Below are 21530 nucleotides of genomic sequence, written 5' to 3' on the forward strand. Positions count from 1 at the left end.
AAACGGGCTTCCCTCCATCGCTCCTTATTTTACCTTAAGCACATCGCTAATTTGCGGAACGGATTGTCAAATGTGACATTTTTATTTGTATTGGATGTGTTTGTATAAATATTCTTAAAGTTCCAGATAAATGTTATGGCTTAGGCAATAAGAAATTAAAAGAATAAAAAATTTGAAATCAATTGGCGAAATTTAAATAATTTTTTTTATAATTTAAATAAGATAAATACATGGGAATTTTGGAGATACTTTTAACTGACTAGAAAACATAATTTGGTACCTACGCTCTTCCACTTCGCTGAAATGGCGGGTTGGAAAGCTAGCGCTAAATCTCGATAAATTTGTTTGCTCTATTACATATCATCAGACTGTAAGATTTAATTAGCTTAGGTGACTACAGCAATATGGTAGGTAGTGTTTTTTTCCCATTATTGTTGCACACGATGGATTAGCTTGTTTTTTAATTGGGTGTCCCTACTCTCCAGTGTGGAGGTTCGAAGTATCGTATGTTGTGTAGTAGAGAAAGAATGTTGTGTGGGTAAAAGGATGACCTAATAAACAAGGGCTTCATCAGATGGACAGGCCTTGTTTCTTATACTGCTTTCTGCTCAGGTAGTGAAATTGATTCGTGATAGAATCAAAACAATCCGACCTGGTGGTGGTCGGTCATTATGAAGGGTTTGTTTATAACGCATGAGTTACCTCTATACAATTCTTTCTCGATTTGTTTTTTGGCCATGCTTAACAGATTTGGTAAGTGATCAATAACACAAACCACATGCGATTATTAGCGAGGTGAAAAAGGAAAGGGAAAAATGTGCCGTCTCATTGCTAAAGAAGACTAAGTCACATGATCTTATGGGTAAATAAAATTGGTAGGTGAAAGGCACCTGTAATGGTGAGATTTTAATTGGTTGAGAGCACCACTGCGCTTCAGGTGAGTGTAGCAAATAAAAAAAGTAAAACAAAGCAGAGGGGCCGTGCTGGAGACGTAAAACACACACCACGCCTAGGGGTAATCTGGATGAACAGAAAACTTGGCTAACGAACAAGCTAGCGTGTATGTACAGTGCAATCAGTTGATAAATTCAGTCTTTTTCAGGAGAGGCGTGCGATCGCACGCGCACGCCTTGACACACGCCTAAATCGTTTCAGGCGTGTGATTAATCACACGCCTGAAAAATAAATATTGAGTTTTCAAAATCAACCTTTAAAATCCATTTCGTAGCGTGCAATGGCAGCCCTCGAAAGAATTTTTGAATACTCGTCAGACAAAACGTCCGATAGATATCCGCCATGGTCGGACACTTTTAGATCTCCGAAATTATTGAATAGTCCTGGTCTTTTAATCCATGAGCAAGCCTATTCATAGCCAACCTGATCATCCTCACCGACTCCTGACTTAGTTAAAAGAACTACGTAGACATAAATCTCTTTTGCCTGGCCCCTTTGTCGTTGGTAACCAGGTCTAACACAAGAAATCCAGCCATGCGGTTCTTAACTAATGCGAAGGTGAACGCCGACGGAGCACGGATGAAGCAAGCCTGCAAAACTGCACTTACAGGCGGAATACACATTTTATCATGGATTTAATTGTAGATAATTTCTTCAGGTCCGAATTTAATGGATTTTTCTTTATGCCTGTAAAAATGAAACACACGTTGAAGTTTTAAGCCACGTGGATAAAGATTTTTTCGTGACTTGAAAACAAGCATATTTTTGCCTATTTGGTTGTGATGACCTGAAAAGTGAACAATAAATATAAAAATGACAGTATAGTCATGCATACTATTTCGGACATGTAGATAAGGAAGTTAAGATTGAGAGAGTCGCTATACCAGTAGACACTCGATCATCGTGTTTGGGGTTCACGATTTAAAACTTCCCCCACTTTTCTACCGCAAAATGAATACGCAACAAAAAATAACCTCGGAGCCTGTGTCGTATGCGTAACATTCTTTGCACATGCGCTTTACATCGCACGCGTTACTTGATTTACACGTGCGAATCATCACACACCTACTCAAATATTCCTGAAAAAGACTGTAAATTGTGCACAAGGGTAGAATCTACTAAACAGGGGTAAAGGAAATGTTGAAGGTACTCATACACCCTTTCCTTTCGTGTATACAGACTCTCGAAACGTGGGTACACCGCAGAGCTGCAAGAAAGATGAGGTTTACCATTGCCAAGTTTGCGAATCACAACGTAGTCTAACCAGACATTGCAATGTTAAGCATGCCTTGTCAGAAATGCCAGATGCTAGCCCTTTTCTGTCCGTGCCAAAATTGTCAAAAGAAGAAAAAATTCTAAAGAAGCTACATCCATTAACATTAAAATTAATGGTGAAAAAAAGTGCTGAGTTTTGGTGACAGATGTTTACCTGAATCAGCAAGATGTATGTTTTCAGAGGATAAATTTAAATTTTCAACTGATGAAGCTGTTGAACTTTGGAACAAAACAAAGCCCCTTATTGAAAGTTTTCATGGTGATGCTGAGGATTTTTATTCTCATTTTTATGGCTTACTAGGGGATAATCTTCTACCCTTAAAGTTTGAAGATGTGACTTTAGGCAACATTTTATTAACTAAAGTTGCTAATCACATTTTAATTCACCTCTCAGGAACCGATAAAGTTATGGTGTCTCTTCCTGATACTGTTTTGGCGATTACTGAAAATGAGCTGAAAAGTTTGCAATATATAGCTGGATTTATTGTACATAAGCTTCACACTAAATTCCGTTTCTCAAAGAAGTGTACTGATTACAACAAGCAGACTATTTTAATTTTACAGGCATGCAAAGTTGACTGTGACAATTCACAGACATTGATCAATATACGGGACAAAGGTGAGGATGCTGTTGTGTTTCATGCCTGTAGAAACAGTAGCGAAGAGTTTTTATGCAACATATCGCGAAGATGGAGAGAACTCTGAGAAATGGAGAACACGGTAAATTTCGAAAATTAAATTGACATAACATAGGACACACCCATCCATCTCTGGAATGCTAAGAATTTTGAACAAGAAGTCAACGTGGTATGAAAATCACGCCTTTGGTTGCGCATTTAAAAACGATTTTCCTTCTGGAACATATGCTCACGTTGTATACAAGAGTTCGGAGTTTTTCATATGCAAGAGATATATGTGAAAAACACAAAGCTGCTAAGAAGGCTGCAAAAAAGAGATTACTAAGAACTGAAATAAAGAAATCAAGCAGCAGCACAGACATGGGACACTGATTGACTTAGGGATCGTCTCCGAGATCGTTTCAAAAAAAATCGTTTCAAATCGTTTCATTTTTTAATTAGCATAGCATGTGATACGAATTTGAAACGATTTTAAAGTAATGTTTAATTTTTTGAAATCGTTTCAGATCGTATGGAAATCGTTTCACTATTTTGTAAATCGTTTTATTAAAAAATAAAATCGTTTCATAATCTTTCAAGATTGTTTTATTATATTCTTGAAATCGTTTCACATAACCATAATTCGTTTCAAAATCGTATCATTATGATCGTTTCAGTATATTTATTTTAGATCGTTTCAAAATCGTTTCAAGGTGTTTGTTTTACATTCTTTTAACATAAAAGAAATTATTAATCTAATAAAGGTCTCTCCATAAAACCTACGCGCTGTCACATAGGTAAATTTCTACATCGTAAAAAATCGCGTATATAAAAACATTATTTATAAAGATTTGCTTTCGGAAATTGTTTCAGCATATTTATTTGAGATCGTTTCAGGATGTTTGATTTAATTTTTTTTTTACATAAGAAGAATAAAAGCAATAATTATTAATAGAACTCATTACGTTAGGGCATCATTAGGTTGTATATCGCAGAAGTCGCCGGTGACATGCTTCGAAAATGCTTGTCACCGGCACAGTTTAACATAAAGCAAAACTGTACAGGAGACTCAATTGTTAGAGTCTTCGCAGAACATCTCTTCTCACAAAACCGAGGCCAGGGCTGACTTATTGCCTGCTGTGTCGTGTGGGAGAAAGAACTTCTGGACTTCTTTTTAATACGATATACAATTTTTTCGATTATTATTACGAATCGAATGGTACCACAGTATTTCAGTAGCCTGAGTGATTTTAGTTAGTGATAATGGCTTAACTTACTTAAAATAGATTTTTTTTCTCTGTAAACACCAGCTGTTTATTGACGTCATCTATCTATCTATCTAACGTCGAGAGCGTGTTTACGTTTTTCGGGGGCACTTGCCTATGACAAACTTTTTTAACTATCGCTAATATAACGACGTGGGAGAAAAGAAAGAGAATAAATTTTTGCTGAAATATCATAACAAACACTATTTACACACTTTTTATAAAAACATATACAAAAATAACGGTATGTTAATGATTTTATTCGTTCATTACGTTGTTTTCTTTTTCTTCCAACATTTTTTTGACAACAACCCTTTTTTTTATTTGTCTACATTTTAAATTAACAAGTTCGTTCATATTTGTAATGGTTTCAAAATCGTCTTTAAAATTTTTTCTAGCCAGTGAAAGTATTGTTTTTAGTCGATTTGGAGAGAGGGCTGTTTTCTTTATGACCTCTCCATCATAAGTTCTTTTCCCTCCCTCCACGCTGCCATGCGCCAATTCGATTTCGGAATATTGCCGCTCTAATTCCGCTTTAATAAATCCAGAGCAGCGATTAACCAGAGCTCTTTTTTTCTTTAGACATGGTGTTGAAGTTTGCCTTTCAATAGGGATAGGAGGATTTTCATATGTATTATTAATTAATACATTTTGAGTCGGTGAAGTGAAATTAATATCCGACGCATGGCTGTCTTCCACTGGCGTTTGACTTAGTATCGATTTCCACAAATACGTTTCACTTTCATCGGAATTAATTGACGATGCTACCAACTCGGTGAATGAGGGTTCTCGATTTTTCTGCACCGTGTCCCTGATAACTGGCTCTTTGTCCCTGCTAATTGGCTGCAAGTTGTGATTGTTAAGGCGTTTTTGAATTTTTGTTTTTAAGTTTTTTTCAATATTTCCAGTATTCTGTAACAATGTCTCCACTTTTTCGTCGATGTTTGATACGACGCCCTCTAAAATTTGTACATCATTTTTCACGACTATTAACTCGTTCTTTATGTTTTTCATTTCAGCTAATAGTTCCATCAATAAGCTTCCTACGTCTGTATCGCAATTACTTGTAATCAGTGGCAATTTTTTTACTGGAGGACTATCAAAGACAACTGATAGAGAATTCAGCGCGTTAGTTGCTGCAGGAAACTAACCACGACGGAAAAAGTTTTACAGTTAAATTTCCATTTCTTGGCCATTTAATTTTTTTTCTTTTGAGTTTGTCTTCACATATTTCCGCTTTGCTGTTGATAAAATTTGTCACTGTGTCTCCTTCAGACAATGACCGTTTTCTTGTTTTTCGAAACAAAGGTTTAGGAATGGAAAATGATCGACTCCTCTTTAACTTTGTCCGGAGTACTTGATAACCAGCAGGTACCAGTTTGCAATTCGCATGTGGGAAATCATGATCATCAAAATTTGGGGCGTCCTTTTTTAAATAAAAAGTTCGATGTCTGCTACAACGGCTGGTTGCCGGGATCCCAACCTCCACCTTGTTTTTGTTGTCTACTGACAAACAAAGTGTGTCAACATCGCAAAGAGTCGCCATCTGGTTCACTATGCTCACTTGAGCGCTTGTATAATGGAAATCTGGATGAAGCCTTTTTTCCATTGTGTTCCGTTTTGGCGGAACACGAGCATCTACCAAGTTTTTAAATCTCCTGCTCGAAGTTGTTTTTCGACGTGGCGGTACCATCAGTCTATGGATGGTATTTCTACTTACGGTGATACCCAGTGTACTTTTTACATGACGAGCAATGTCCTGTAAAGTTACGCCATTTGTATACATCGTATCGCTTCGACGTCGAAGATGTGCTCCAGCTGAGCTTTGTTCGACAAAATTTCTTATGCATGGAACAAGATCGTGGTGTTTTATATGCGTGGAACGATTTTTATCTTTGCTTGTCATTTCTAAAAACAAAAGAAAAAGCTGCATAAAAAATTAAAAAAAGGCACACCATTTCTCTTCGCGTTATCAAGATTTCTAAAAGAAAGTCTGAATAAAAAAACAAGAACAAAACAACGGTGCCGCGTACTGAATTTAAAATAAATCCAAACCTCGATAAAGTTGTTCAACTTTCTCTTCGTCACTATGTTCCGTTTCCGAATCACTGTCGAACATCCAGTCACTATCGTCAGTTTCATAAGTTTCTGAAATATTTTCCATTTTAAAGGAAATTGTTAGTTTTAAGAAAAACTGTTTATTTTTAGTTTTGAAAAACTGTTTTACGATATTTACGATAAAAGATGTTGTTGATGATGTCAATGTTGTGTTGAATAAAAGAAAGAGAAACAATAATTTTACATTTATAAGTTTAATTGGTTTTTAATTAGTTCGACATCGTTTCAAAATTCGTTTCAATAACTTCGAAGACTTTTACATCGTATCACAAATAATATTTTGACAATCGTATCAAATCGTTTCAGAATTTTTTCTAATCGTTTCAAAATAGTTTCAAAATCGTTTCACAATCGTTTCATTTTTAACAAAATCGTTTCGCAAATAAAATATGAAACATTTAATTCGTTTCATGATACGATTATGAAACGATGTAAAATCCATCGTATGGAAATCGTTTCAATTCGTATCAAAACTGAAACGATCTTGGAGACTATCCCTTAGTTTCAGGCATGAACTTTAAAAACTGCTATAATGGCTATTTTTTCTTTTCGGTAATGAAGTGTTATCAATGATGTTAAATTTACTGCTTGTCCCCTGAACATTCCCAGCAATAGGTCTTACGGAAAATTGAGCTTTGATGATATTATCATTATACCCAACATCTCTTACAGAAGGATTGTCACAACGAGATCCAATTGGACGTTGTCTACCAAAATAGTTTTCTAAGTCATCCTGGCAAAATCTTTCTGAAAGAATATAACCATGTTCTAAAAGGAATTTAACAACTTCTTTGATTGAATTGACTGTAATTTTTAGTCCTTCGTGTGTCTGACAAGAAATAAACATATTTGATTTTGCATTTTTTGTAAAGTTTCCGTCACGTTCTTCAATAGATCCAACCATGCAAAACGTACATCATCAACAGACTCAAGGCTTTAAAAATGGCTTTCTTTTCAACTCATTTGTATGGATATTTTTAGCACGATAAACTATATCCTTGCCAGAGTCACCATCTAAAAATCTATGCATTCTGAAAAAGCATCTGTTTGGTGAGGCACCATCAGCTGTAGCCGCTATAACTTTCAAATTTATTCTCTCTAGATACAGAACAGCTTTCCAGAATATAGGCATAATTTGATATGATGTAATCCCAGTTGTAGCAAATGTTGCAATACTGTACGATAGAGGATTGACAACACTTCTAGCAAGAAACACAAGTACATGTGTGGCAAGTTCTTTAACAGTTTTTAAAGTGGGAAAGTTTGTATGAATGTCACCTAAATCAACAAAACCGATAAGTTTGCCAGAATATTTGTCCCATACTAAATCTTTCTGAATTTTCATCTCATCAAACAATATTATTGTGTATCTTTCAATATCTGAAAATGTGGCAGTTTTTTTGGCAAGATCATTTATAACTTCAGGATCAAATCCCCTGGTTGGTCGTATGTAATTTCTGTAATCACGAAGTGTTCGCAGGCTTGGAAGAACCAGCATGCCACTACCAGTCTTAGGATCATATCTCAAATCCGAATCCCCCATTTCTTGTTTACATCACTATTGGGTAGTGGAACTTTAAAAATACTGAGCTCTTTGTTTCTCCGTGATGTAGGGCATCCAAATATAGCACAATTTAGCACAACCAGGCATAGTAATAATTGCAACAAATAACCGAAATACCAAGCAAGAAGTCCAAACAACAGCACAAACAACAGTTAAAAATGCGCCATTTTGAACTTCTGTGCAGGATCGGAGGTTTGGGCGCCAGTATATCTCGCCCATAAAGACATGAGAACAATAGATCATTGTTTCTTACCAGACTATCTTTTTTCTTATGACTATGGTAACAACGATGTACGGAACATTCTTTTCTAATGTTTATATAATTTGTTATCCATTTATATCTCAGCAATCACAGTGTGCATAATAAAATTAATGCAGCAATGGAGAGAAGATAGTTGCGTGTGTCTCATTAATTGTATTTTATATTTATTTTTTGATATTTTCAGTGGCCACCTGTTGCCTAATTGTAGCAAAGATAAAAAAAAGAAAATTATTATCTATACATTTAATTTTAACATTTTTTAATATTTTCAACAGGAATTAATAATTAAGTCCTGGGCACTAGGTTCTGAAATACATGTCAATTAAACCTAAAAATGATAACCTGCTATACTCCTCTATTACCAGAAGCAAATCATGTCAATGTGCTCAATGTAATTGCAAAGATATAAATAGATTAGAGTTACATTCAACACAAAAGAAAAATGATCTCCAGAATTGTATAGGTGAATATTTATCATAGCACATCCGTATTTCATTCTCAAAAGGGAATGCTTCACCCTGATCAGACCTCTGATCATGACGGGCTAGTATAATGCGTATAAGTCATGTTGAAGAAGAACTACTTTGTTCATCACTAACATACTGCCAAGCAGTGAGCGGGATTCGATCGTACCTGTTAGGACCACCTTGGACGTCAAGGGGTTGAAAGAGGTAAGTGAAATTCCCAGGCACACTTTGAAGTAAGATGTGATTGTTTTTTAAAACATTCAACACTTTGAGTGTCATTTGGCCTTTGAATACATCCATGATAAGAAGGGCGAAATGATCTTCCTTTAAACCTATTTTCTTCCTTTCTTTTTTGACGTAAGGTATTATGATATCCTCCAAGATCTTAATTGATTCTGTTTCATTGCTGTAATGCTTGGGGTTCGCACTCAAACTAAAGCTTTTTGGGAAATCAACTCTAGGCATGCTTTTCTTTGTTTTGCCAGCGTAAATCAGCTGAATAGGAAGGAAATGTCTTTCCAGTGTGATTGTAAATGTTGCCGTTATAGATCGTTTATCTGTTGACCCTTTAATTGGTACGGTTTTCGATCCCTGTTTAGCCATGGTCTTATTCGAGGTTGGAACATATTTGAAGGAGTTTGATCTAGGTTCAGCACCATTGAGTATGCCTTCTTTAACAGGAACGGAGGTCCAGCCAACAATAAGAACAAGAATAATACAATTATTATAGATTGAGTTTGATTTATTTATAATCTACTTGAAAGATGTAGACTACTTGTTAGTATTTTCGATGTTCTGCTGAGAAAGATAAACGTAAAAATATTATCAAGTACAAAAATTTGATTTTTTTCTTTGATTTCGCGAACTTTTATTTTCGCAATTGTAAAATTTCAAATAATTTCACGTGGATTAATTTTTGCGAATCAAGGGCCTTCAAAATTTTCGTGTGGACTAAATTTTGCGAAAAAATGGCCAAAATTCGCGAAAACCGCGAAAATTAATCCACGCGAAAATTTATCCACTTAAGGTAAAAGAGGCTACTATAGCCACAGTAAAAAAGAGATTAACCATTATTTGACTTTCTTCAGCTAAAGTCTGCATTCTTTTGCCTGTCAGATTTTTCTTCCACATGTGAAAAAATCCTGTTATAACGTAAATATTGAAACTTGTCCATGCAAAGGAATTAACATGAAAAACAGTTTTGTATTAGCTCTATTATGTGACTTCTGTTAAGTCCAGGTTTTAATTCATTGTGTTGTAAAATTTCTAAATGATTTCTAGTCAAAGAAGAGAGGCCTTAGTCTTGATGAAAAGCGACAAAAGATGCTGGAAATCTTCTATGAAAAAGTAAGAAACTGACTTTGGTCTTTTATCTGAATGGCTTTTAAACAAATTTGGCAAACACTATTTCTTTATTAACATTTTGATTAAAGGATTTTATTTCACAACTTCTCTAGATCTACATGGAACAGATAAACAATGATCAATTTGAAATATATTCTCACTGGTTTTTCCAAAATAAAAAACACCATTCCCAAATTGAGCAGCTGATGTCATGTTTTATATTTATGTTCTTACCAAAAGCCATTAATATGCAATTTGTTTAAAAATATCTTTTTATATTTTATTTTTTTATTGTTTCTTATTATTTATTTTATATGTTTTATTAATTTATGTTAATTGATGTTGGATTCCCAGAAGAATTACTAAGGCTGATTATGTTTAAATTGTAGAAGAAATGGACTCTTAATATCATAGTAACATTTGATAGATTTGTAAAAAATCCGAAGGTTTTTTATACATACTTGCACTGGAAGTTGTTATTTTGTATCTTTTGTAATAAGTTTTAGGCTAGCAGTATTATACCTTCTGAATTCACAACACTAGAGATATCTTATCATGTTTGTTTTAAGTGCTGTTCGAAGACTTTTACCAAAAGGGTGCAAAAAATATCTTTTTACAGTTGTTGTACTGCCATATTTTTTTCACTTTCAAGAACAACATTCTGAGTTCACATGGAACTGTCTTTTATTATAGCTTTTAATCTTGCATGCTAGTCGACAATTAAATATTTTTTTTATTTTCACTGTTGATTTAGAAAACGTTTTTCCAGCTGAAAGAATTGGAGAAAATTGCACCAAAAGAAAAGGGAATTAGTAAGTTTTCTTTTTTTAAACATATGATAATTTTAAGATCATTTCAATGCTTTGGAGACATTGTTAGGTTTATTATTTATGGAATGTACACAGGTTATTATTTTGTTGTGACAGTACTAGCTAATCTATATTATAATGCCCGTATACGTCTGTCCGTCAGTACGTCTGTCTGTCACGCAAAATGGTAGCTTAGCTGCGACCGGTGAACCCGTGGATTTTTCTTTATTAATAATAAAAGGACAAAATCTTATGACAGTATCCTTGTTTCCACATGATGGAACAGGATTGACAAGTTGTTATGGGTTGACAGATTGAAAAAAGAGTGGTAATTGTTGATTGTTACAATGTGACTGAACATTTTTTTTTCATTTAATAACTATTATGTGGCGCTTTTATGTATGAAGCCATTTTTAAAGTACTTTTGTTGTCTTGAGGAGGAGAAAGGAAAAAGTTCAAAACAAAAAAAAGAAAGAGAGGGGGCTATATTTTTGTTTTGTGCAGAGGAAGTTGAGTTTAGATCTAACAGTCTAGATCAGATTGGAAGAGGGTCATTAATATACCCCGTCCAACCCATGCTAACATGGAAAAGGGACGTTAAGCCGAGCATGATGATGTACACATTCCCTGCTTCTTAAAAAAGACTTCCTTACATTTTCCATTTTTCTTTGCATTTTGTCCCCAAAAAGATCTTCAATTTCGGTAACAGACACTGCAATTATTTAAACCAGAGGGGGGGAGCCTGGTTCATATTTATGTTTTATTAGAACTGAAGGTTCTCCTACCATTATTATTATAACACTTAGACTTATCACAATTTTACATTGTTGTATAATTATCTGACCTTCTATAGAACAATTTTGAATAGACATAAACATTAAAAGTGGTTAACTTAATAATATTTAGCACCGATGTCAGTAAAAGATGTTTTGCAAAGCTTGGTTGATGATAATCTTGTGGATAGTGAACGCATTGGAACATCTAATTATTTTTGGTCCTTTCCTAGCAAAGCTGTTCACACTGTAGGTCTTGCTGGTCATGTACTTAAATTATTATTTTTTTTTTTTTTTGTATTTATGTCTCTGCCCGAAAAATAAAAAGGTACAAATTTGGTCAGTTAAGTAGTTTAATTGTTCACCAGAATATACATGTTTCTTTTATTTTTTGTGTTTTCATGTGTACCAACAAATTACATATGTGCCCTTTTGAGAGGTAAATTCGTCACAGAAGAAAGTTAGGCTATTTAAAATTTGTCTTGACACTTTGAATTTGAGAAAGAAATTCTTCAAGGTCAATATTTCTACTGTGTAACATTTACGTTATGTTACGTAGATTGCATAACCTATTTCTCTACTTTGACAGAAAAAAAGAAAGATTGAAGTATTCTCTGAAAAAATTGATGAGTTCAAAAGGAAGAAAGCTGTGAGTTTATCACGATTGGAAGAAATGAAGAAAGGGAAGGAAAATACAGTAGGCTTTAACTTATTATCTTAAACTTTGCAGTACTTAAATTTGAAGTTAATTTTTTAGGATTCTGTAAGTTGGAAGGCAGCTTTTCTTTTGATTTAAAATTAAAACTTGGAAATATCTCAGGCTAAAATCCTCAAACCTTTGATTGACTTCATTGCTTACTTTGCAGAACGAGCGTGAACAAATTTCAACAGAACTTGAACAACTGCAAGAAGAGAACAAAAAGCTTTCCCAGCAGCTTGAACAATACCGTGAAAGTGATCCCGAAGTTTTGAAAGAAGTATCGAATCAATGTCAAATTGCTTTTGAAGCTGCCAACAGATGGACAGATAACTTATTTTCATTGAAATCGTGGTGTAGCAAAAAATTCAATGTCGACACAAAAGTTATGGATAAACAGTTTGGGATTCCTGAGGATTTTGACTACATTGAGGAATGATATTTATCATAAGATATTGATATATAAATAGCAGTTGTTGATGTTGTTGATATTGTATATTTTCTGTTAATATTTTTACATATATATTGTTTTTATTGTTTATAACATTACGTTCTATTTATTTTTGACCACGTTATTATTAAAGTAGACATTTGGGCAAATTAGTACCGGAGTCAGGGCAAGGGTGAAACTAGTCTTGTTAGTAATCTTAAGGTTCACCTTAGATCTTGCTAACCGTCATTGTATATATTGCAGTATTTTTTATTGCTTTTAGTTGTGTCTGTTTAATTATTTCTACATGTGAGTATGTTTGCTTAAACCTTAAAAAGTCTACGAAAAAAACAATACATTTGACTTTATATGAAAATGAGAGGAATGAAGCAAAATGTTGTCAATGATGTCCTTAAACATTCTTTCATTTTTAAGGGACAATTGTGTAGGCACACGGTAGTCAGTTAGAAAGGTCTTACTTTTTCTCTTTACGTTTTGAGCTTATTTTTTGTCCTTCTCATAGTTCAACTAACACACAAAAAATGAGTGCAGACCGGTTAAAGCAAATGAAAGAGCGCTCTAAACTACGAAGACAGCTGCTTGCTCAACAACTTGGTGTGAAAGATGAAAATGATTTTGGGAACATACTTGGTAAAAAAGAAAAGGTTATTCCTGCTCCACTCATTAGAAGAAATAGTTCTCTAACGTCACCAACGACTAATGAAGAATTCAAGTTACCTGGTAGGTTTATTGTAATTTCGTTTATTTTTTATTTATTCGCGAAAGTTGTAAAGTCCAAAAAACACATTTCGAAGATTAGAGACTTGAATACCTCGACCATCCATCCCTAATTCGAAGCAAAAAAATTTAAAAAACAGAAAAGAAAAACTATTTGAAAGTCCTTAAAACATTAGATAGGAAACACTGCCACCACCTTATTAATAAGGTTGATGTATACAAGAATATAGAGACCACACAAAGTGGCACTAAACAGTTTTAATTTTGAAGAGTGTTTTTCTGTTAAGGTAAAAATATCGGCAGTCCGACCTTACTAGTTGCTGATGGTAAAAAAGTGGCGCGTAAACGGAAGCAAGATGAAGAAGAAGTATCGACAGAAGTATACACTGATTCGAAAACATTTCTAAAGGGTACACACTCACTGAATCCTCACAATGACTACTGTCAGCATTTTCTTGATTCTGGATACCGCCCTCACAACTTTATACGCGACACTGGCATCACTGATCGATTTGAAGAGTATCCCAAACTAAAAGAACTTATCAAGTTAAAGGATGAAATAATTGCAACCCGAGCGACGCCCCCCATGTAATAATTTCATTGATTTTTTTTATTGTTTTCACTTTATTTTATTTCTCGGTTTATAAATTTCTCTTTTTTTGCGCTGTATGTTTAAAAGTTTGGATGGCACTGGATAATTGGTTTTTATATTTTTCTTAATTTTATTTCTTGGTTAACTTGTGAAATTTTTACAACGATGTTTACGTTTTTCTGTTTAATTTTTATGTTAGTGTGGTAGATATCTGCTAATTCAAACGGCCGCTATTTCGAATAAGTATTTTTTTTTGCTAAATGAAACTTATCTTTTTTTTGTTGCTTAATACAAACAATCGCTAATTCGAATGCAGTTAATTCTTTTCGAACAAATTTCTTGTTTCAAATCTATTCTGTTTACTATTGCTTGATCCGCGCATTCGTTTATTCAAACATATTTTTCGGATTCCTTTCGTGCTGGATTTGTGTACTATGCCTGCCTCTTTCTCTAGGTATCTTCAATGTGATTTGGACACGTACGAACTAACAGACCTAAAGTACAAGTTTGACGTCATACTAATAGATCCGCCTTTAGAGGAATACCAACGAAGGTGTCCTGGATTGATGTTTAACTGGCGACCGTGGCATTGGGAGGAAATCATTAGGCTAGAAGTTGGTCAAGTGGCTGCACAGCGTTCGTTTTGTTTTCTTTGGTGTGGGTCAGCGGAAGGACTGGATGAAGGAAGAAAATGTTTGAAAGCCTGGGGTAGGTGTTGCCATTTTTTAATGGGGTCTCAACATTCAGTGAACTTGTTTTTACAGCAAGGTTGGTGAATGAATTTAAAAAATATCTTGTAGCAGGTGGTTTTTTTTGACCACTTGCTAACAAACGACTTTTGCCCAAGTATGCTTACAAATTTTGCGGGATATAATTTCTAGAAAAGTTGTAAAAAGTAGTGAAAATGGTTTTGGTTTTTGTATTTCAGGCTTCCGTCGTTGTGAAGATATTTGCTGGATAAAGACTAATAAAAATAACCCTGGGAACACAAAATATATGGAGCCAATGTCAGTGCTACAACATACTAAAGAGCATTGTTTGATGGGCATAAAAGGGACTGTACGTAGAAGTACGGACGGTGACTTCATTCACGCTAACGTGGACTTAGATATCATTATTAGCGAAGAAGCTGAATATGGAAGTACGGATAAACCGGAGGAGATATTTAAAATTATTGAACATTTTTGTTTGGGTAGAAGACGTCTGCACATATTCGGTAATGACCATACTGTACGTCCAGGTTGGGTAACAGTTGGTCCGGACCTTACCAGCTCTAATTATTCCAGCGAGCAATATCATTCGTACTTCAGCAGCTCTCCAGAAGAAAACCTTGTAGGAAGTACTGACCTTATCGAACAGTTACGACCGAAATCACCACCTGCCTCAAAAATGAAGGGGCAACAGGGGATGTCTGGGAGAGGCAGAGGACGTGGTGATGCTGGCCAGGGAAGAGGCCAGTCAGCAGGCGGTAGTGGTATCTCTCGAGGCGGATTTACTAACCGAAATTACATGCAAAAAGGAGGATACTCAGCACAATAGTGTCAAATTATTACTTTTAGAATTTTTTTAAAAAAATTGTATTTAAAAATGATGAAATGAGAAATTATTTATCACACTATATTACAAGCTATTTATTTTATCTGTTCATTCTTCGTCCTTTGAACCTTCTTCCTCTCTTAACTTAGCGATCTCTTCTTCAGCCATTCGTCTTGCGTGTTCCTCATCAAATTCCTCATCATCACTTTTGATTTCTTGTTCTTCTTCACGCAGTCGTTCGTCTTCTAGAAATTCTTGTTCTTGACGCTTCTCCTCCGCACGTCTTGCTTCTTGTTCGCGCAGATATTCTTCATCTTCGTCGTTATTGTTTTGTCTACTTTGTACTTCATCGCCGTGCTCTTCTTCGTTTCTAGGTTGTTTTTCATCTTCGTAATCATCATCGCTATATTTTTCCTTTATTACTCGCTCTTCATTATCATCCTCTGCGTAGGAGTCTTGCTTCGGCTCTTCATCGCTGTATCTATCCATTTCGTCGTCATCTTCTTTAATATATCTTTTCGGTTCATCATCCTCTTCGTCGCTATATTTTGATTTCGAAGGAAGCTCCTCTTCTGATGAGTATCTTCTTTCTGTTGTTGTTTTCTTAGGGCGTATTTCAAAGTCGTCTTCATCTGAGTAACTGTCGTACGTCTTCGCTCTCGTCGGTTTGAAGGAAGTTGCTTTGTATGACGACCCTGCCGTATAGTCTACAGGTTGAATACTGGAAATATACTGATCAACTTGCTTGTAGTTCTTGCCAATCTGGTCCTGTTTTTTGATAAGTTCTTGCGCCTTTACTCTCATCTCTTTTATAACATCGATATTATCTCGGAAATCCGTCTGCACCCGGTTTTGTTTCTTTTGCACGGATTCCAGCGTTTCCGATATTAACGTCGTGCGCTCGTTTAAACGGCGTAGCGTCAAGTCGATTGCTTCCAACATGTCGGAAGTGTTCTCTTTCTCTATGTCGTTCAAAGCTGACTCAAGGTTGGATAAGTTTCTAAAAAGTGAACAAGTTTTTAGTTTACCAGTGTGTATGCCTTACACCTCATGCAAAACATGTTTTTAATTGATAAGTTCATAACTTATTCACAAAGCTGCAAAAAGAAAGCTAATTATGTTGTCGTTAACTTGTAAACATCTCCATTCGTACGTTTTCTTTGTGGAACATGCGATCAATTGTTCTGTTGCATTCCAGTACAATAAAGTCGCTCAGCGGTCAGTTTTGAATGTTTATAATTTTAACAAGCTGATAAGATATTATCTTGCTAAACTTAAACGATTTAAAATTTGTAATCTTGAAATTGAAAGTTTGTTTACTTAAATAATCAATCTCTAATGAATAAAATTTCAGTTTTTTTCGTCTGTACATGTTTTTTTTGTTAAATACAGAATTTTGAGTTTAGCGTCAAAGCGTAATATTTCTATTTAATAACAAGATTTCAGCTTGACACTTTTGCACTTTGATGCTGACGTCAGCTGTTTTGTGGATTTATTGTTAGATAAGTTACTTGGTTCCTTAATTTTCCAAATTCTAGGCCTTGGCCAGTTGCTTAAGTTTTAACCCAAATCTCCGCTGTTAACAACACATAAAACATATAACGCTTCTTGAGTAATAAACAAAGGTAATAAGCCCTGGAGATAAAGTTGTTGTTTAGCTTTTTGCATGTTTTTTATTGCATTCGTGTGTTTTAGATTCAGATTATGCTTGTCTCAAAGCTCTTTAAGATATTTATGCTTTGAGAACGAGAGTCCATCCAATTGACAAATGTCTCGATAGATACATAGAGAAGGTATATGAATGTGTGATATAATAAAAAAGCGTAGTGTATAAAAAATTGGGATAAATACTTATCGCTATACCTTTTACGTTCCTTCACAAGTTTATGCAGTCGTTCTTTTTCTTCTTCTTCGTCTTCACTAAACAGACTTTCAGTATCACTAAGCCATTCAGAAGACAGCTTCCGTGCTGTACTGCCCGTACGAGGAGCTGGATCAATCGGTTGCAATAAATACTTTGATGCGATATATAAATCGTTATCATTGATGGCTTTATTTAAACTATGCTTTTTGTAATTGTTTTCTATAATATTGCCATTCAAATCTCTTTCTTCTGTAGAAGTCATTGCTATGGTGTCTTACTTTAAGCTGATTTAATCTCAACAACAAAATTAAAACTCGCCCTCTTATTAAAATTACTATATACGCTGAAGTAAACGCAAATTGGTTTGAGACACAAGGCGCTATTTTTTGTAATCACTTACAAACTACGTTGCGACATGAAGTACAAAAAAACGATATTTTTTGCAAGGTTTTAGGAATTTTACACCATTCTTTTTTTGATGGATCACTCAAAAGGAGTAAAAAATAATAATTGCGTTCGTTTTAACATGTAATCATATCAATTAAATCACAGCATATTCAATTTAAAAACCTAAGGCGTCCTTCAAACATTTAAAATTTCGCCTTCTATAAGAGGCGTGAAACCTATGGATAAAGGTGTCTCATGGCGTGTTCTTTCTCTAGTACTGTTTGTTCTCAAATAAGAATAAACACACGGATCCATATAAGTTTGTAGTGAGGTGGATTTTTTTCATCCTTTATATTCAGGGATCTCGGATCGAATCCCAATCACATCAGCTTCCCTCTAAGCTGCTGGTAATACGTTAGTTTTATAAGACTGAAGGATTATTACTTACAATCTAGTCCGAACGACTCTAATTTCTTAACCAAACAAATTGACCTGATATTCAAAAAAAGGGTGTTTTCAGATTGCCAGGTTTTTAATTAGCTTATTCAAATTAAAAAGCTGCATTTAAATACATTTTATCCGTGCAATTCTTATACCAAACTATTTCTTTATCGTGCGTGCAAAATTCCATTCTGTGACGTCATTATTGGGGACAATACTTTTTAAAGGTAACAATAAAAATTAGCAATGTGGCGCCAACAATAACATTTCTTTCTGGTGTAACACGTTGGACACTTGACTTTTAGCTAGGCTAACCTTATGACGGAATCAACAGTTTTTAGTCATTAATAACCTTGAATTTTGTATTTTTTGGATAGAATACAGTCCATAAACCATTAAAAAGTATTCTTCTTTGATTTAAGTGTTATAATAGTAAAGCAGGGAGGTATAAAAGTTCTTTTATACCTTAATGGGTAAGCCACAAGTTAAATTTTCTGTTATTGTTGTTGCTGTTTTCTTCTTGTTGCGCTACCATTATGAAAAATTTGTCCCTACAAGCGCTCGTGCCCAGACTGCGCTGTATGGAAGTCGGTTATTGACACAGTAACGCAAGAGATTGTTGAAGAATACTGTTCTTAGATTCGTGTTTTAATTCGTTCCAGATTGAAACCAGAACCAGTTATTACATTTGTAATGTGGTATATCATATTTCATTAGGCCATAAGTATTATTTAATTGCAAATATTCTTGTTGAGTCATATTGAAGAAGAACTACTTTGTTCATTACTATGATAAATATTCACCTATATTCTTGTTGAGGTTATTCACAATGGACGGCTGATAATGAGATTTTAGGTCATTAGTACATCTTATCTATATAGTTCTCCTTCCCCGAGCCTATATTTTTATTTTATTAAAATCAGGGCGGAAGTCTCTGTGTAAGGGCCCGTCGTTGGGCAGTCGTCGTTGGGCATGTGGCAGTAAGCGTGTAAAAAAAGCTTAATTCCTTATTCACAAAAATGCTCATTTGTAGTAAACAAGACATGACTCAAAAATATCCACAGCTTGTTTAAATTTAGTAAATTGATTGTGCTTGTTACAACCTCGTCCCTAGGGTTTGTTAGATTTTTATATTCGCTGAGATGAGATGACGCCATCGCATTCTTGAGTAAATTTTGTTAACTTTTAAAACAGTTGTATGAACCATTACAAACGCTTCTTTTACATATGGTTTTCCGAAATTTTGTCAACATTTCATTCATCTTTTGAGGGGACGGTTGGGATAGGTAGACAACTTAAAACAACTGAGTTTATAATGACCAAGCGTTTGATAAAAACAATAAAAAAAGATGTAAAATTATATAAAAAGTAAAATATTGTACGATATAAAAACTTATGTTAAAAAGAAGAATTTATTGTGTAGGATTTAGTATTTCGTTTCCCGATATATTTAGTGATGCTGTTTCCTAATAAAAAAACCCTTTTACTTACTGAGAACAAAAAAATTATATTTGGACGTGTTTGGAAAAACAGTTAATGTTTTAATTTTATTTTGAAATTACCTACGATTTACCAACTTAGGACTATTGGTATGTTAAAAATCCAGTTACACACACACTTAGATGTCTGCCATAAATGTTTTATACTGTCCTTCGTTGAGAGTGACGCCACTTGCCCACGGGTGTCCCCCACCAATCGTGCTGCCGCTTTTTTTCATCACGAACTTTGCCAGATCACGCGCATCAAAGTTTTCATCCAAACGTCGCAAGGAAAAGTAGTAAGAAACATCTCCTTTGCTGTTAGTTGTTGGGGAATTTACCAATATGGCGTAACTAGCTTCAACTTCTTTTAACATTTGGTTAACATAAGGTTCCAGGCTTCTTCCGTATGTAAAGATATCGATCAAAACAACTAGTACGTCACAAGTCTTCTCTCCAACCATGCAATTTTTCATCACTTTCCCCGTGTTCAACTTCGATACCATTTCTTCAATAAGCAATAAGTAGTCATCAGTCTCTTTTTCGGAAAATACATTTTCCTTATCTCCTAATATGACCTTTTTAGAAGCTTCCAAGTAACGCGCTGATTCAACTTTAAAATTTTTTGTGATTTCTTGAGAAGACGAAAAAGTACTGTAAAGAAAACTCCATTGATCTTCTTTTGCCAAGATATTATCAAGCACGTAAAAAAGTTGCATTTTAAGACGGAGGATTTCTTGCATGTTTTTGAGCAATAACGAACTTGTAGGAGCATATTTTTCCATAGCTTTGTAAAAAGCCCTCTGAGCAATCTCATCAGCAACTTTCTTTCCCGCTACGTTCGGATTCATGCCTTCATACTCGCTGTACTGGATAACTTTAAGTAATTCTTCAATCTGCAACGCAGCTTTCTTTTCAGATGACAAAAACTTGTACATCATCACTGCTGCACAATTTTCTGCATCAAAGGTAAATGTGAAATTTTTCAGATTGAGTAAATTGTTCATTGGCGAATCATCTTTTCTAGGATGATGATCATAGACTTCGACTGTCACGCGATTCAGAATGCTGCCTAAATATTCGGTTTCTTGTGGGAGGTCTGGGCTACAATCCACATAGATAATTTTTGCATTATCAACACCAACACTTTCCACTGCTTTTTTCACATTTTGGAAGCATGCATCAGTTCTCCAATATGGAACCAAAGTTACGTTGCCCGACTTATACATAGAAGCAGTGATGATCGCTGAAACCAATCCATCGATACAAGGTTTCTTGGGGTAGGCGTGGAACACTATGACAATCTGTTGCATTTTGTTGAATAGGACAGTCTAAAAAAAGACATTATGAGTATGACATGCATTTGCGACATTATGACTTACTTGATGTTTAGCTATATTTCACATGTTATTGCAGTGTAATTAACCTCTGAGAAGGAGTTTAGTTATATATTTTAGTATGTTGCTATTTCATAAGTAAACAATAATACCCTTGTTATAATCCTTGAGAAACGTATATTATTATACTAACATTTCAAATAAAAAAAGCATTCCAAACTTATGCGGAGGGTTTTTCGCTTTGTATCATACTTTTACATAGCAAAAAGTAAAGGGTAGCTCCTTCTCCCGCATTAAGTTGCATTTACTATGCGTTTTTAAATGTTGTTAATTAAAAAACTTACCAGAGTACACTTCGTTCAGTTTCGTTCGTATTTGACTTCTAACTTTCAGTAGACTTCGGTTGACTTGATAGCTTAGTAAAGCTAAGCAATATATATATGCTTTTAAAAAATGTATACCTGCTGAATAATCAGCTGTGAATTACATATCAGATGCTTTCATCAAAATAAGGGGAACAACAGTAAAGTTGAAGCCGCCCTGGGCGTTTATGGGATTCCCGAGATGATGATTGAATTCTGT

The 21530-nt window shown here is 34.7% G+C and overlaps 4 protein-coding genes across 5 annotated transcripts; 2 read left to right on the forward strand and 2 right to left on the reverse strand.

Moving 5' to 3' along the window:
• Nucleotides 1-256: 256 nt before the first annotated feature.
• On the forward strand, nucleotides 257-12689 carry LOC130623397 (meiotic nuclear division protein 1 homolog). Of its 2 annotated transcripts, XM_057438874.1 has the most exons (6): nucleotides 257-407; nucleotides 9804-9869; nucleotides 10621-10678; nucleotides 11582-11697; nucleotides 12038-12145; nucleotides 12315-12689. In XM_057438874.1, the coding sequence occupies exons 1-6, from the start codon at nucleotides 405-407 to the stop codon at nucleotides 12582-12584; spliced, it is 621 nt and encodes a 206-aa protein (XP_057294857.1). In that variant the 5' UTR covers nucleotides 257-404; the 3' UTR covers nucleotides 12585-12689. The 2 variants fall into 2 exon arrangements, with proteins under 2 accessions (XP_057294857.1, XP_057294858.1); XM_057438875.1 differs by lacking the exon at nucleotides 9804-9869 and having other exon boundaries at nucleotides 270-407.
• A 371-nt stretch (nucleotides 12690-13060) lies between these two features.
• LOC130623395 (N6-adenosine-methyltransferase non-catalytic subunit-like) lies at nucleotides 13061-15525 on the forward strand. The gene is made up of 4 exons (XM_057438872.1): nucleotides 13061-13316; nucleotides 13601-13901; nucleotides 14360-14613; nucleotides 14834-15525. The coding sequence occupies exons 1-4, from the start codon at nucleotides 13118-13120 to the stop codon at nucleotides 15442-15444; spliced, it is 1365 nt and encodes a 454-aa protein (XP_057294855.1). The 5' UTR covers nucleotides 13061-13117; the 3' UTR covers nucleotides 15445-15525.
• Nucleotides 15526-15549: 24 nt separating this feature from the next.
• LOC130623396 (trichohyalin-like) lies at nucleotides 15550-17635 on the reverse strand. Its single transcript, XM_057438873.1, has 2 exons — nucleotides 17305-17635; nucleotides 15550-16441 (listed from the first exon to the last, which is right to left on the reverse strand). The coding sequence occupies exons 1-2, from the start codon at nucleotides 17565-17567 to the stop codon at nucleotides 15550-15552; spliced, it is 1155 nt and encodes a 384-aa protein (XP_057294856.1). The 5' UTR covers nucleotides 17568-17635.
• A 1798-nt stretch (nucleotides 17636-19433) lies between these two features.
• On the reverse strand, nucleotides 19434-21486 carry LOC130624079 (uncharacterized). Its single transcript, XM_057439647.1, has 2 exons — nucleotides 21293-21486; nucleotides 19434-20942 (listed from the first exon to the last, which is right to left on the reverse strand). The coding sequence occupies exon 2, from the start codon at nucleotides 20922-20924 to the stop codon at nucleotides 19752-19754; it is 1173 nt and encodes a 390-aa protein (XP_057295630.1). The 5' UTR covers nucleotides 20925-20942; nucleotides 21293-21486; the 3' UTR covers nucleotides 19434-19751.
• Between the last annotated feature and the right edge of the window lie 44 nt (nucleotides 21487-21530).

Source organism: Hydractinia symbiolongicarpus, chromosome 13, assembly GCF_029227915.1.
Source record: "Hydractinia symbiolongicarpus strain clone_291-10 chromosome 13, HSymV2.1, whole genome shotgun sequence".
Taxonomy (NCBI): Eukaryota; Metazoa; Cnidaria; class Hydrozoa; order Anthoathecata; family Hydractiniidae; genus Hydractinia; species Hydractinia symbiolongicarpus.